The following is a 15,087-nucleotide window of genomic DNA, read 5'->3' as shown; positions in this document are numbered from 1 at the left end:
AGCAGTTAAGTGCATCATTTTCATGCTGTGGTGATTAATGGATTAGTACCGAGCTAGACGGCAGCCTCTGAAGATATGCTGAAGAAAGAGCTCAGTCCTTGGGCCCAGAATTCTGAACATTTTTATCTGTGACAGATGATGGTTCAGAAAGTCCGTAGATATTGTAATTCCAAGGAGAAAAACATTCAACAAAGTAAATATTCTGTAATATTCCAGCAAGCTGGAAAGTCTTAAGTTCATTCTTCCTTCATTCTTTCAACTCATCTGTAGCTTGCACACACACACACACACACAAGCAGGTTTAGTGACAGTTTAGTTTAATAGTAGTTCATATGTGGATGTCCTAGTGTTTTAGTGAGCTGTGTTGTATTCCTGCTAACATGCTAATAGGCTGTCAGCAATCTTGGCTTTAGTTTGTGAATTCAACCTGGGGACAAACTTCACTGAAATACCAGCCTAGAAAAAGTTGCCTTTGTGTGAAAATCAGGCTGTGAAGGCTCAAACTACTTAATTAAAATGCTTCAACTAAATCCTGCATATTATGACAAAATCAATTTATAATTATGAAAAAATCAGATTAATTTCAACCCAATCAGTAAATTGTCAAGAGGGATTTTTTGTTGGTGCTATTGCAGCTGCTATTACCAGAGAATGTTGACAGGGTGAGAAATGAAGATCAGACTGAGAAAATCTGGTTGAATACTAAGCTTTTATAAGATAAAAGTATACATAATATTAAAAACATCTGAGCAAATATTTTAAAGGTATTTAGTACAGTGTCAACTGTTTTGCAGATATGTTTTCTGCATTGTCCTTATATTAGTTGATTCTATCTGGTTTCACATTCTAACTTTGTCACTCACTGTGTGAGCTTGGGTATGTTGCTTAGACTTTTATGCTTATTTCTTCATCACATAGGGTTGTGGAAGAATTAAATGAGATGATATTTGTAAAATACTTTTTTTTAGACCATTATCTGGAACATAGTAAGTACTTAAAAAAACTTAGCAGTTACTAAGTTTCTACATCTCTCTACTAGATTCTTTTTATTTCTTTGTTAAAGAAGAAGATATGTAGAGAATACAAGCAAAGGAAACAGGATTTTCTAAGTGCATAGCTACACTTTGGTGTACTTTTGCTCCCATTTTTCTCCAGCTCCCGAGACTTCTTAAGATGTCATATAATAGTAATACCTGTCAATGACATTACCTTCACACCTTGGTCAGAAATATCCTCTTATACTGTTTCTGATCAGGACCTATTCTCTCATTAACCTGGCCAAGACTAAGTCAAGTCTCTGGTACAATCACATATTTCCAAGTACCCTTCAGCTGAGTTTAAATCTTCAAGAACTACATACTCTGTCCTGAATCTCTAAGAACTTCACATTCTATCCAGAATTACAAACACTATATAAACTCCCTGATCCTAAGGATCACTTAGGGTACTTACGAAAGTTAATGTATTTAGACTCCTTCCCAGACCTGTTAATTCAGAATTTATTTGGCCGAGGCATGAGTTGTCAGATTGTAGTAGATAATCTCAAGTAGCTTGAAAACCTTTAGAATACATAAAACTGTGACCTTTGGAGCTTGTTAATAAATCAGAATCCAGAATGCCAATGCCAAGGATTCAAAAATTTTAGGGACTGCATCCAAGAGTTTCTAATTTTACTGAACACCCCAGAAGGAACATACTGGAAGAAACATTGCTTACCAGTTGTTTATGTTTCTATCACTTTGATCAAGAAGATTTTATACACACACACACACACACACACACACATATATACATACATATACACACACACACACACACACACATAATAGGAAAGACATGACACACAAAAAGATTATCTCTAGTAAGGGTAAAGAGTAGAACTATATTCATAAATCCATCTCTCAAGACTTCATGTCTAAAACACCAAAAGCAACGGCAGCAAAAGCCAAAATTGACAAATGGGATCTAATTAAACTAAAGAGCTTCTGCACAGCAAAAGAAACTACCATCAGAGTGAACAGGCAATCTACAGAATGGGAGAAAGTTTTTGCAATCTACTCATCTGACAAAGGGCTAATATCCAGAACCTACAAAGAACTCAAACAAATTTACGAGAAAAAAACAAACAACCCCATCAAAAAGTGGCCAAAGGATATGAACAGACATTTCTCAAAAGAAGACATTCATACAGCCAACAGATACATGAAAAAATGCTCATCATCACTGGCCATCAGAGAAATGCAAATCAAAACCACAATGAGATACCATCTCACACCAGTTAGAATGGCGATCATTAAAAAGTCAGGAAACAACAGGTGCTGGAGAGGATGTGGAGAAATAGGAACACTTTTACACTGTTGGTGGGATTGTAAACTAGTTCAACCATTATAGAAAACAGTATGGCGATTCCTCAGGGATCTAGAACTAGATGTACCATATGACCCAGCCATCCCATTATTGGGTATATACCCAAAGGATTATAAATCATGCTGCTATAAAGACACATGCACACATATGTTTATTGCGGCACTATTCACAATAGCAAAGACTTGGAATCAACCCAAATGTCCATCAGTGACAGACTGGATTAAGAAAATGTGGCACATATACACCATGGAATACTATGCAGCCATCAAAAAGGATGAGTTTGTGTCCTTTGTAGGGATATGGATGCAGCTGGAAACCATCATTCTTAGCAAACTATCACAAGAACAGAAAACCAAACACCGCATCTTCTCACTCATAGGTGGGAACTGAACAATGAGATCACTTGGACTCGGGAAGGGGAACATCACACACCGGGGCCTATCATGGGGAGGGGGGAGGGGGGAAGGATTGCATTGGGAGTTATACCTGATGTAAATGACGAGTTGATGGGTGCTGACGAGTTGATGGGTGCAGCAGAGCAACATGGCACAAGTATACATATGTAACAAACCTGCACGTTATGCACATGTACCCTAGAACTTAAAGTATAATAATAATAAATTAATTAATTAATTTTAAAAAAAGAGCTTCCTATATGAGATTTGACATTAATGCAAATCTTCAACTTTTGTTCAGTGTATGTTAAGTTCTATACTTTTTGTGGTAATTTTTTATTCTATATGCCTCATAATGTTATTAATAAAAGTCAGCTCTTCCAGTTTAACCCACTCAAAGTAACTTACCTTACCCTTTTTTCTCCATAAAGAGCTATTATATTTTAAAAATCATCATTTTGCAAGGGCATTAATAATTAAATATTTAGGAAAGAATATATCAGAGAATATCTAAACTTGGTCCTGAATTCATAAACCAGGGTATACCATGTTAGCACACTTGATCTTTTTATGCTTTTTATCTGTTTACTACTACAAAAGAACTTACCTTCAATTCAGATTTTAAGCTCACATGGCTTGCAGTAGTTCTAAAAAAAATTCTGCTAAAAATTGGTATCTTCAGTATTTTTGCAAATATCAAGTAATGCAAATAACTTTTGAAAGTATTGGTATAGCTTTCTTTCCAAAATAGGTACATTTTTGAAGTTGCAAGAAAAGCCAGTAACATCCTAATATTTTAGATAAATGGTTCCCTTATATTCATGGCAAGGGGTTGAGGAGCAGAGACTGGAGTCAGTAATCCTTGATAGGCCCACCCATGCCTAACATCATATGTCTGTAGTGTGATCAAGAAAATGTAGCCGAGCTACTTCAAAGACCATCAGTAATAAAAATGTGTTCTTATTATTTATAACCACTGCGAATATCTTGAATGCTTATTGTGTGCCACACACTGGTCGAAGGGCTTTACAGGTATGGCTCATTCACTCATGGATTTATTCAACTATTTATTGTTCAACAGCTGTGAGCGAAGTACTGTTTTTGTCACAGGGCAGGATGTCTCTGCCCACGTTGAACTTAAATTCTCCTGGAAGTCTAATAAATGAACAAAAACATAATATCTTAAGTACTATAGGCCTTATTGTATTGATAATAAGGAAATCAAACATGGTGGAGGAGTCTAAGGTACCAGTCAGATAAAGATGCCAGGTAAGACCACCCTTGATGGGGTAAACAGACACCTAAATGAAGCAAAAGAAAAAGTCATGCAAAGACTTCCTAGGCAAAAGCCTGCTTAAATAGGAATAAAGGCAAGTGCAAGATCTCAGAGGTCAGAATGAGCTGGCTCACTTACAGAGTGTCAAGAAGACCACGGTGGCCAGAGCAAGGTGAAGAAATAAGAAAGGTAAGAGATGAGACAGGACCAAATCATATAAGGTACTCTAATCTATGGTAAGAAGTTCAGATTTCAGAATATTTAATCCAGAGAGCAATCGTATGATATTATTGTCCACATTTAACACATGAAAAAATGAGGCTTAGAGTCAATAAACTTACCCAAGTTCATACATCTAGTAACTAACATAGAAGAATTCAAACCCTTTCATTTGATCTGAATCCAAATCCAGTGTCCCTTTACTAGTCTGGTATTTTAATAAATATCCTAGATTCAGTGGTCCCAAATCAAATGCTCTCAATAGTTAAAAGAAAACAGACGAATGCATATTTGAAATTTGAAACTGGACTTCTATACACAAAGGAGAGAGGGATACTACATATATACTATATTATATAATGTTGAATACATCCAACATTGTGGTTTAGAATGGGAATTTTTAATACTTGTGGATGATTCAGCATTTGAAACTCAGAATTAATGAAGGCAGCAAATTGTTAAAAACAAAGCAGTTGAATAGCATCAGATACAACAAATGAAATGCAATAAGCTCAAAATGAACTTCCTAACTAAAACTTAAATCACTCTAGTAGTAATCTATTAAAAAAATTTCTGGAGCAAATACTACACTGTTAATATAAAGCAGAATAGTGTTATTACCTTATGTAATTAATGTGTCTGCTACTTAAAAAATCGGGGCATTCATATTTTTATGTAGAGTTTGATATACTTTGGTCTATAAATGAAATGATAATGAAGGAGTATTCTGAGGAAATAGTCTGTTATAACTTGAATGATAAGCTGGCAGTCTAAATGGTCCTATTACAAGTAAAAGTTATCCACTAAAAGGGCCATTAGAGAACATTTAGGATGAGATGAAAAAATGTTCTACTTTGAAGACAAAATGTAAAATGTAGATATTTTGGAATTTTATTCAGAGCTAAAATTGCCTACAAATTTTCATTAATGAACTATATCATTTGAAAACACTCCTTTTTAAATGTGAATTAAATTTTTTCTCTTATGAAACAAGACGTTAATAGCCTTATGTGTTATTTTTATCGGTATCTCTTTGGTGTAGTTATCAGGGCATTTACAATTAATGTTTAAAATGGAAACCATGATTTCAAAAAATGCATTCTGAGAAAAAAATATATTTAAATTGAGTTATAACTATGGCTGTCCCTAGGTGGTTTTTATTAAAGTGAAACAATAATTAAAAGATGTTGAATAGATATTGCTTATTTTTTGCCCAGAAATGAGTTGTTAGAGATTTGTTCAAGTACTGTCATCTCCTATTATAATTCATATTTAATGCACAATAATATTCCTTTGAAAATAATGAATATGTCCTGAAACAGTTCTTCTGCCATTGGATCTTTGGATCTTTAGTCTCTGGTTAGAATAACACATTACTGTAATTCCTCCCCATCTTAGGTATAGTTTTAGTGAAGAGGTAGTTAAAGCCACGTCACACATAATTTGAATGAAATGAATGGATAAATTCATAATTGTTCCACAACTATAACAATAACTGTTTAAAATGAGTTCTTGAACAGTAGGGTTGTTCTTACTCTGATCCTATTTTTCCCCAAAGAAAAAAGTGAAATATTTTTGATAGGACAGGAATTTACAAAGACCCAGTATTTCTGCTATTCCTAAGATTAAAATATTCCCTTTGGCTCAGTTACTTATACATAAAATCAGAGACATGATATACACCTCAGTTGTCAACATTTTAGGGCAGGGCTGTTCTCACTCATCTTCATGTCTTCAGTGCTAATCAAGAACCTTACGTATAATAAAAGAATGAATGAGTGAAGAAGTGAAAGAAGGATTGAAATAATTTCACAATTATCTTAAGATTAGAGCTCAGATACTTATGTTGGAAGTTATTTGTTCTACCCTTAATGGTATTAAGTATATAACAACACCGTTTCATTTCTTCAGCTATAATGTCAGCCTTGTAGATCAGTCGTTAGTTTTTTAGAATGTCCCGACTAACCTTTCTCTCAAACTATGTAGATTTTTGGTGATGATGGCAAAATAAGAGTAAAGTTACGTCAAGTTATATGCAAGCTGTGAATGATTACTGCCCGTAAGTGACAAGTGGTATCTGAAGCCTTTAAAAACATCTGTTCTCATTGAGATTGTGTAATGTTTTCCTATTTCTGTATTGAGGTTTCTTCTCTATAAACTGCCTCTAACACCCTATCTGGTATATGATATGCATTGTCTTTTATTCTTTGGGGTTGCTTTTTTTTTTTCTTGTTATAGTAATTCTTGCCTTTAAACTATAAACTCCTGAAAGGCATGAATTTTCCAAAATTTTTGTAACCTACAAAACTTCTAACGTTCTAAATATTAATTACACTGAATCAGAGATGACTTTTCTTCTGCATATTTTGTTTTGCCTTGAGTGTAGGTACTGCGTAAATAGTATTTGGAGGTACTAAAAGGAATGGTCATGAAATTCCCTAAAAACTCTAAAATGTTAAACGGGTGTTCTTACTGTTTATTCTTGAGTGCCTCGTTTGGAACACTAACCATTAAATTCCAAATTAGTATAGATGTGCATAGTACCAACATTAGTAATTGCAGATTCTTGGAGGTTTTATGGACAGTAGCTTATACAACAGATTTCTTGCACTATTATGATATCCTTTGGTAGATAGGCTTCAGAGTCTTTAATAATTACAAGTCTGAACAATCTTTGTATAACATACTATTTTTAAAATTAGGAAGATTTCCTTATCTGCCTTTTTTTTTTTTTGGTAGCTGTAAATCATTTTTGGTTTTGAAAATAGAAAACCTTATTTGAGGGGGACATATAGTTTCTTCCTGTCATATATATATACACAGCTCACTAAATAAAAAGCAATTACACATTTACTGGCAACATAAACAGCCCACCCCCATCTATAGCTGAAAATAAATGGTATATCAGTTATTTAAAATTCATTAACTTGGAATTGTGAGTCTTACCCAAGTAAATTTTCCCTTTATAACTTTTGGCAGGAAGAAGCACTGCATGGGTTTCGAGTGAGTGAGTATTTTGAATACATGGAAATTTTGGAACAAAACTACCGAACAGTGCTGCTGAGAGACATGCGGAACATTAGACTGCAGAGCACATAGATCATGAGGCACACAGTTTAAATTTATGTTTTGTTTATTTTTAAAGGCAACAGGGGAGCTTGTTTTCTGTGTCTGTAACAACATATACTTTGTGAATATACATATTGTAAATACTGAGAGGTTTTGAATATAATGATATATTTAAGTAGGTATGAGCTCAATTTGTGAATTCATTTTTGTAAGTTTGTTGTTTTGTAAGGTTATTATAGAATCAGATCTAGCTTACTTACAGTTCTTATTCATATTTAAGAGTCAGTCCTGGCCGTGCGCAGTGGCTCATGCCTGTAATCCCATCATGAGGTGGGCGGATCACGAGGTCAAGAGATCGCGACCATCCTGGCCAACATGGTGAAACCTCGTCTCTGCTAAAAATACAAAAATTAGCTGGGTGTGGTGGTGTCCTTGTAGTCCCAGCTGCTCAGGAGGCTGAGGCAGGAGAATCGCTTGAACCCGGGAGGCAGAGGTTGCAGTGAGCCAAGATCATGCCACTGTATTCCAGCCTGGTGACAGAGTGAGACTCCGTCTCAAAAAAAAAAAAGGCCAACCTACATCTCCTTCTTGATTCAGATGATTAAAATATTTTTTCCAGTGAGTTTGGAAAGGAGAAGTAATAGTGTAAATAATATTTTGACTAGCTGCAGAAAGCCCATAAGACAAGGAAAAGACAGTATTTCTTGCATTCTTTATGTCTGTACATATAAAGGAAAACAGACAAAACCACAACTGCTTCTTTTATATGTGAAAGAACAATGATATTATTTATCATGGCAAGTGGTAGAAAGACTGTTGTCCTTTTACATAATTGTTTTTTAGGAGTTGCTTTTGATACCTATATCAATTTATAATTCTTTGTTTGAAATGAAGTCTTTACATGGTTCATTGAAGAGACAGATTGGTTATTTCATACTGATAAGCATTCTACTCCCATTTGTTATGCATTTTCCTTAGTGATAGATTTTACTTGTACTGAACCTGAAAATATAAAGGAGAATACATTTGTAAATTATTTTAAATGGCCAACACTGTGATTTGTTTTATTTAAATAGAAGTCTCTGTACCAGTAAGATTAATACAGTATGTGAATGTCTATTTTTTTATATCATAACTCAATGAATATATGAAAGATAATACATGAATATATTACATTATTCATTTTTAGACATAAGTTTATTTCAAGAAGTTTTTCTAATTGTAGATGTTGTTTTTTATTCTTTCCTTGTATCTAAATATAAATCAACCATTAAAATCGTTCTAACTTTAACCTTGCTTTTTTTTTTTCCTTTTCAACTAAAAGTGGATCATTCACAAACTAAGTTTTTCATTCAGCATGATCAAATAACTGGTACTATACAGTTTTCAATTTAGTAATATTTAGGCCATTGCAATATCAGCCTTCCAAAATCAAGTTTTATGCTGTAAATGCCAACAATAGCTTCTCAGTAATAGTGTTCCTAAAGGGCATTGTAAAGTTGAGAAAAGTAATTTGAGCAAGTTAATTTGACATATTGCACACTTTCACTTTGGCCGATGTGAGTTAAAAGGGAGTCATAGATGACTCAGAATACCAAGCTTTGTCTACTTTCAAACTTAATTTTGAAAAGCTGTTCCATGGAAGCTGTAATACATGTTTATGGTTCCATTTCTTCCCATTCTTTCCCTGGGTTATTGTTATGGGTCCTAAGAATCGTGCAGCTTTATTTCTTTTTATAATTGTGTACACAGTAGTTGAAAATACAAATGGAGAAGAATGAACTGTAATTTAATTTTATATTGTCCATTGGTGATTTTCATTGGAAACTGAGGTAAGATCTAAATTCTAACAATTGCATTTTGGAAAAAAATAATAACTTCAGGTAGAGCTAGAAGGTTTTCATCTTCATTTGACATATAAGTGTCTTATGAACAATGACCTAGCAGTTTGTTTGGTGAAAGAAAATTTAAAATATAATAGGTTGTGTAGCTGTCATTATGAGTTATTTTTATGCTTATTTTTAGAGTACCCTTTAGAACAGTCATACCTTGTCATGCCCCTTGGTTTTATTTTTAATTATTTAAAATGTAAGTCCTTAGACTTTATTTCTAATTTGTGGAGGGGTAACTCATACATTTTATAGGATTCAATTACAATAAAATATATATTATGGCATAATGTAAAAAGGTTTATGAAAAAATTAAAATATAAAAACATTTGAATATCTGCTTTCAAGATTTCAGATTTGTAGTTCTATCCCCTCATAATACTCTCCTAAAGTATCTCTGGAGGTAAAATAAGCCTCAGAAATTCATCTGAACTTTCAAACAAGGTTCTACATAAATTTGCCATTAGTAAATTGTGATGCGCTCTCATTTGAATTTCCAATTTTCAGATATTAAATTTTGTTGTTTATTCATTAAGCAGATATGTTTTAAGGGTTACACATATAATGAAATATTTTAAATATTCAAGATAGCACAATAAATGATATACAGCATCTCATAGAGTTCACAGTCAGCATGGGGAGATGAATTTTAAAACCATGGAAAAGTAGTGTTAAAGATGACAAAAGAGAATTGACCTCCGGATGTGATGACCTTGATAAGAGTAGTTCTGATTAAGTAAGTGCGGGCGAAAGTTTGATTGAATTGGGTTTAAATGATGCTGAGAGGAGAGATTTTAGAAACTGCTCCTCCTAGGAATATTGCTGTAATGGGTGAAATAGGAATGGCAGCTAATGCAGACTAGGACCAAAAGGTACTTTTTGTTTGTTTGTTTTTGTGCATGTGTTTTGTTTTTGAAATACAAAATGGAAACATGTTTTTATTTGGATGGAAATGATGCAATAGAGAAGGAAAAATTGATGGTAGAGAGGAAGAGCTGGAGTAAATGTCATGAATAGATGTAAGGGGAATGGGATTTAATGAATAAGTAGTGGAATTAGCCTTTGCTAGGAGCATGGACACTGCATTTAAAGTAATAGAAGAGGAAACAGAATAAATGGGCACAGACATAGGGTAGGCATTTGTGGAATTCTTTTTTTCCCTCAGTGATGTAGGAAACAAGGGCATCTACTAAAAATTAGAATAGTAAAAACTTTGGTAGTTTTCAGGAGATGAGAGTATGTGAAATAATTGTCAAAGAGTGAATGGAATAGGAAAGTAAGTGTTACTGTGATTTACTGGTCATGAGATGAGTTAGCAAAGTTTTATGTTTTTCTCCAGCTATCTTACACTGTGCATAGGTTGGCAAGGAGTAAGTGGTGAGTTGGGTTTAACTAGGGTTTTGCTCTAGCCAAGAGAATACACTAAGCAAGGAAGGGCACAAGGGAGTTGATGTTATATGCAAGTTTTTATAATATTGTGACTGTGGTATTTAAGCTGGATCAAAAGGGAAGTGGAGACAAGAGGGTGGATATGTATGATACAGTGAAAAGTTGATAGGATCAATTGACTGTCGGTTCTTATGTATTGAAAGATTATTTGATTTAGAATCCTCCAGAGAGGAAGGTGAAATGATTAGACCTAACAGTTGTTAAGTAAAATGCTTAAAATTGAGATTTTAGAAGGGGTTGACCATGAGAATGAACACCTAGAGGAAAGAAGAGAGATGAGATTATGTGAATAAAGGAAGTCAAGGAGCTGAGGTTTTGGTTTTGGAATAATTATCTTTTTGGATACTGGAGTTACCAAAATTGTGACAAGGAATTATTTTGAATAGCTTGAAAATGAGCCAAAAGCTAACATCTTCAAGGGTTGGTCTAGAAAGAAAAAAATGACAAGAGGACATCTGAGATGCAAAAATAGATGGAAACAGGGCCGGGCGCGGTGGCTCACGCCTGTAATCCCTGCACTTTGGGAAGCCGAGGCGGGCAGATCACGAGGTCAGGAGATCGAGATCATCCTGGCTAACACGGTGAAACCCTGTCTCCACTAAAAATACAAAAAAATTAGCCGGGCGCAGTGGTGGGCGGCGCCTGTAGTCCCAGCTACTCGGGAGGCTGAGGCAGGATAATGGCGTGAACCCGGAAGGCAGAACTTGCAGTGAGCCGAGATCCCGCCACTGCACTCCAGCCTCAGGGGCAGAGTGAGATGCTGCCTAAAAAAGAAAAAAAAAAAAAAAAAAAAAGTGGAAACCAAAGGCAATGGTACATAATCATTATGTTAAAGTAGTATCTAATTTGTTAATAAAACATATCTAATTTATTTGAGGCCTTTGATTAGTCTGGCACTTCTTACACATAAAGTATAAGTCACAACAGAAAAAATTGTTACATTTTATGTACTTCTTTAAAATAAAAAAGCCCTCAAAATATACTCTCAAGTAAATGAAAAAAGCTGTAAGAGAATAGATTTGCAGAACATATCTAGTAAAAAACCTTGTGTTCAGAATATATGAAATTTCTAACCACTCAACAGTAAGAGAATGAACAAACAACAAAATAGAAAATATCGGGATACTTCACCAAAGAAAATATACACAATTGACAAGCACACAAAAAGACACTTACCACCATTAGTTTTAGAGAAATGCAAATTAAATCCACAAGGAGATAACCACTACACACTCACTAAAATGTCTAAAACTAAAATACATGTAAAACAAAAACCTAATTTAAACGACTAGCAAGAGGTGGAGCAATTGGAACACATGGTCTCTTATAGGAACAGGAAATACAATAGCCATTTTGGAAGCTGAGTTTTTCGTTTTTTGGGGGGTGGGTATGGGAGGTTTGTTGTTGTTGTTTTTTGAGTTAAACACTTAGTATCAGAGAGGACTCAGAGAGGGCTCAGTAATAACCCCTCTAGGTATTTACCCAGAAGAAAATATGTCTCCATACAAAGATTTAAATGTGATTAATAATTACACCTTTATTCCTAATAGCCCAAACTGGAAACCAACCTAAGTTTCTCTCAACTGACAAATGGATAAATTGTGGTTCAGTCATAAAATGGACAACAATTTAGCAATAAATATAGCCAGCTAGCTACCGATGCACACAAAATCGTGGACATACCTGAAAAGCATGATGGTGAGTGAAATAAGCTAGGCACAAAAGAGTACATGCTATATGATGTCATGTATATGAAATTCTAGAAAAGGCAAATCTAGAAAATTCTATAAAAGGCAGAAAGAATATTTGTGGTTTCCAGGGACCAACAGGTGAGGAAAGAGGATTGACTTCATAGAAGAAAGGACTTGTATATTGTAATTGTAGTGATAGCTACATGACTGGATACATTTTAAAAACATTTTGACATGTATGCTTAAAATGGGTGAATTTTATTGTATGTAAATTCCACCTCAGTAAAGCTAACTTTACCAAAAAAGGATAAATACTACAAATAAAAACTGACAGTTTATCCTAATGAGTTTAACATTAGTAATTATGTTAGCTGTAGGTTTCCCAGGGATGCCATAACCAGGTAGAGGAAGATCCCTTCTATTCCTATTTTGGTGTGAGTTTTTTTTTTTTTTTTTTTAAAGAATACATTTTGTATTTGGAAGTGATTTATCAAATACTTTATATAAAAATGATCATGTTTTTTCCCTTTTTTCTGCCAATATATTGACATATTGATTTTTGAATGCTCAACCAACCTTGCTTTCCTAAAATTTAACTCTACCTGGTCATGATTTTATCATTTTTACATATTGTCAGATTGGATTTATAAAAATTTTGTTCAGAATTTTTGTATCTATGTTCATGAAGGATTTTTTTAAAAGTTTAAAAAATCTTTTAACTGTACAAGTACAGGTTTGTTACATAGGTAAACTTGTGTCATGGGAGCTTGTACAGATTATTTCATCATCCAGGTATTAAGCCTTGTACCCATTAGTTATTTTTCCTAATCCCCTCCCTCCTCCTACACTCCCACCCTCCAAAAGGTCCCAGTATGTGTTGTTCCTCTCTGTGCCCATGAGTTCTCATCATGAAGGATATTTATCTGTAGTTTTCTTTTTTTGGTTTTGGTAGTAGGATGATGCTGGCTTTATAAAATGACTTTTGAAGTGCTCTTTCATCTATTTTGTGGAAGAGTTTGTGTATAAAATGGTATTTTTTTCTAAATGTTTGATGGAATTCCCCAGTGAAACCTTTGTGATAAGCTTAACTAAAAATTCAATTTATTTCATAGCTATCTATCTATTCAAATGATTTCTTCTTAAGAGAGTTTTGGTAGTTTGTTTCATTTAAGGTATTTCTCCATTTATTCTAAATTGTCAAATTATTGACATCAAGTTATTCATAATAGTTCCTTATCCTTTTTAATATCTGTAATTTGTGTTGATGTCACTGCTGTCATTCTTGATATTTGTAATTTGTATGTTCCTTTTTTCTTGATCAGTTTAACTAGAAGTTTATGAATTTTATAATATTTTTTTCTTTTTTTTTTTTTTTTTTTTGAGACGGAGTCTTGCTCTGTCACCCAGTCTGGAGGGCAGTGACGCGGTCTCAGCTCACTGCAAGCTCCACCTCCCAGATTCACGCCATTCTCCTGCTTCAGCCTCCTGAGTAGCTGGGACTACAGGCTCCTGCTGCCACGCCCGGCTTTTTTGTATTTTTAGGAGAGATGGGGTTTCACCGTGTTAGCCAGGCTGGTCTCAATCTCCTGACCTCGTGATCCACCCGCCTCAGCCTCCCATAGTGCTGGGATTACATATTAATATTTTGAAAGAACCAACTTTTAGTTGCATCAATTTTATCTTGTATTTTGATCTGTTTTATTGATTTTCATTCAGATCTTTATTATTTCGTTTATTCTACTTTCAGTTTCATTTACTCTTTTTCTGTTTTCTTAAGGTTATTCATTTGAGAACCTTCTTTTTTCCTAGTCTAGGTGTTTAGTACTAAAATTTCTCTGTAACTACTGCTTTAGTTACACCTACAAATTTTAATGTTATTTTTTCATTTAGTTAAAAACGTTTACTAATTTACCTTTGTTATTTTCTCTGAATCATGGGTTATTTAGAATTCTGTGGTTTAGTTTCCAAATAATTTGGAATTTTCCAGGTAAGCTTCTGTTATTTATTTCTAGTAGGATATCATTGTGGTTGGAACATTTTTTTATATTATTTTAATCCTTTTAAATTTGCTTAAACTTGTTTTATGTTTTATGTTTCAGAATATTATCTGTCTTGGTAAATGTTTCATGTGCACTTAGCCTGATTGTATAGTATATTTTTTCATTAGGTGTTTCATAAATCTCAATTAGATTAAATTGGTTTATATTATTGTTTAAGTTGTATCTTTCCCAATATTTCTGGCTACCTTTTTTTATCAATAATCATGAAACCAATGTTGAAATTAACCTTATGGATTTGTCTGTTTCTCCTTTCAGTTCTATCAGCTTTTGCTTCTTGTATTTGAAGCTCAATAATTAGGCATACAACCTTTTATGATTGTGACATCTTCTTGATGAATTGACTGTTTTATCCTTAGGAAATGATTGCCTTTGTTCCTAGTGATATCTTTGCTCTGAAGTCTACTTCGTTTGATATTAGTATAACCACTCCAAGTTTTTGATTTTATTGTTGGGGGTTTTTATTGTTGTTGTTTGTTTTTGTCTTTTTTGTTGTTGTTATTAGGATTTGCATGGTCTTTTTCATTGATTTACAAAATATTCTTTTAATCCCTATGTATCTTTATATTTAAAGTGGCTTTATTGTAGCCAGTAGAGAATTGGGTCTAACTACCCCATCCTTTCCCAATCTGGCATATCATGCCTTTTAATTGGAGTGTTTAGACCATTTACATT

General features: G+C 33.9%; 1 protein-coding gene across 5 annotated transcripts in view; it reads left to right on the top strand.

Annotated features, from left to right (window-relative positions):
• LOC105465516 (TBC1 domain family member 32) overlaps positions 1–8,623 on the top strand; it is a 227,177-nt gene extending 218,554 nt beyond the window's left edge. For 3 of the 5 annotated variants that reach the window (XM_071096373.1, XM_071096370.1, XM_071096374.1), the window contains one exon: positions 7,237–8,623. In XM_071096373.1, the coding sequence (XP_070952474.1) occupies positions 7,237–7,356 (120 nt within the window). In that variant the 3' untranslated portion in view covers positions 7,357–8,623. The remainder of the gene's footprint in view (positions 1–7,236) is intronic. The other 2 variants (XM_071096372.1, XM_071096371.1) reach the window with 1 other exon arrangement.
• The last annotated feature ends 6,464 nt before the right edge of the window (positions 8,624–15,087 follow it).

The sequence above is a fragment of the Macaca nemestrina genome, chromosome 5 (assembly GCF_043159975.1).
Source record: "Macaca nemestrina isolate mMacNem1 chromosome 5, mMacNem.hap1, whole genome shotgun sequence".
Taxonomy (NCBI): Eukaryota; Metazoa; Chordata; class Mammalia; order Primates; family Cercopithecidae; genus Macaca; species Macaca nemestrina.
This window is presented reverse-complemented; position numbering and strand designations above follow the sequence as displayed.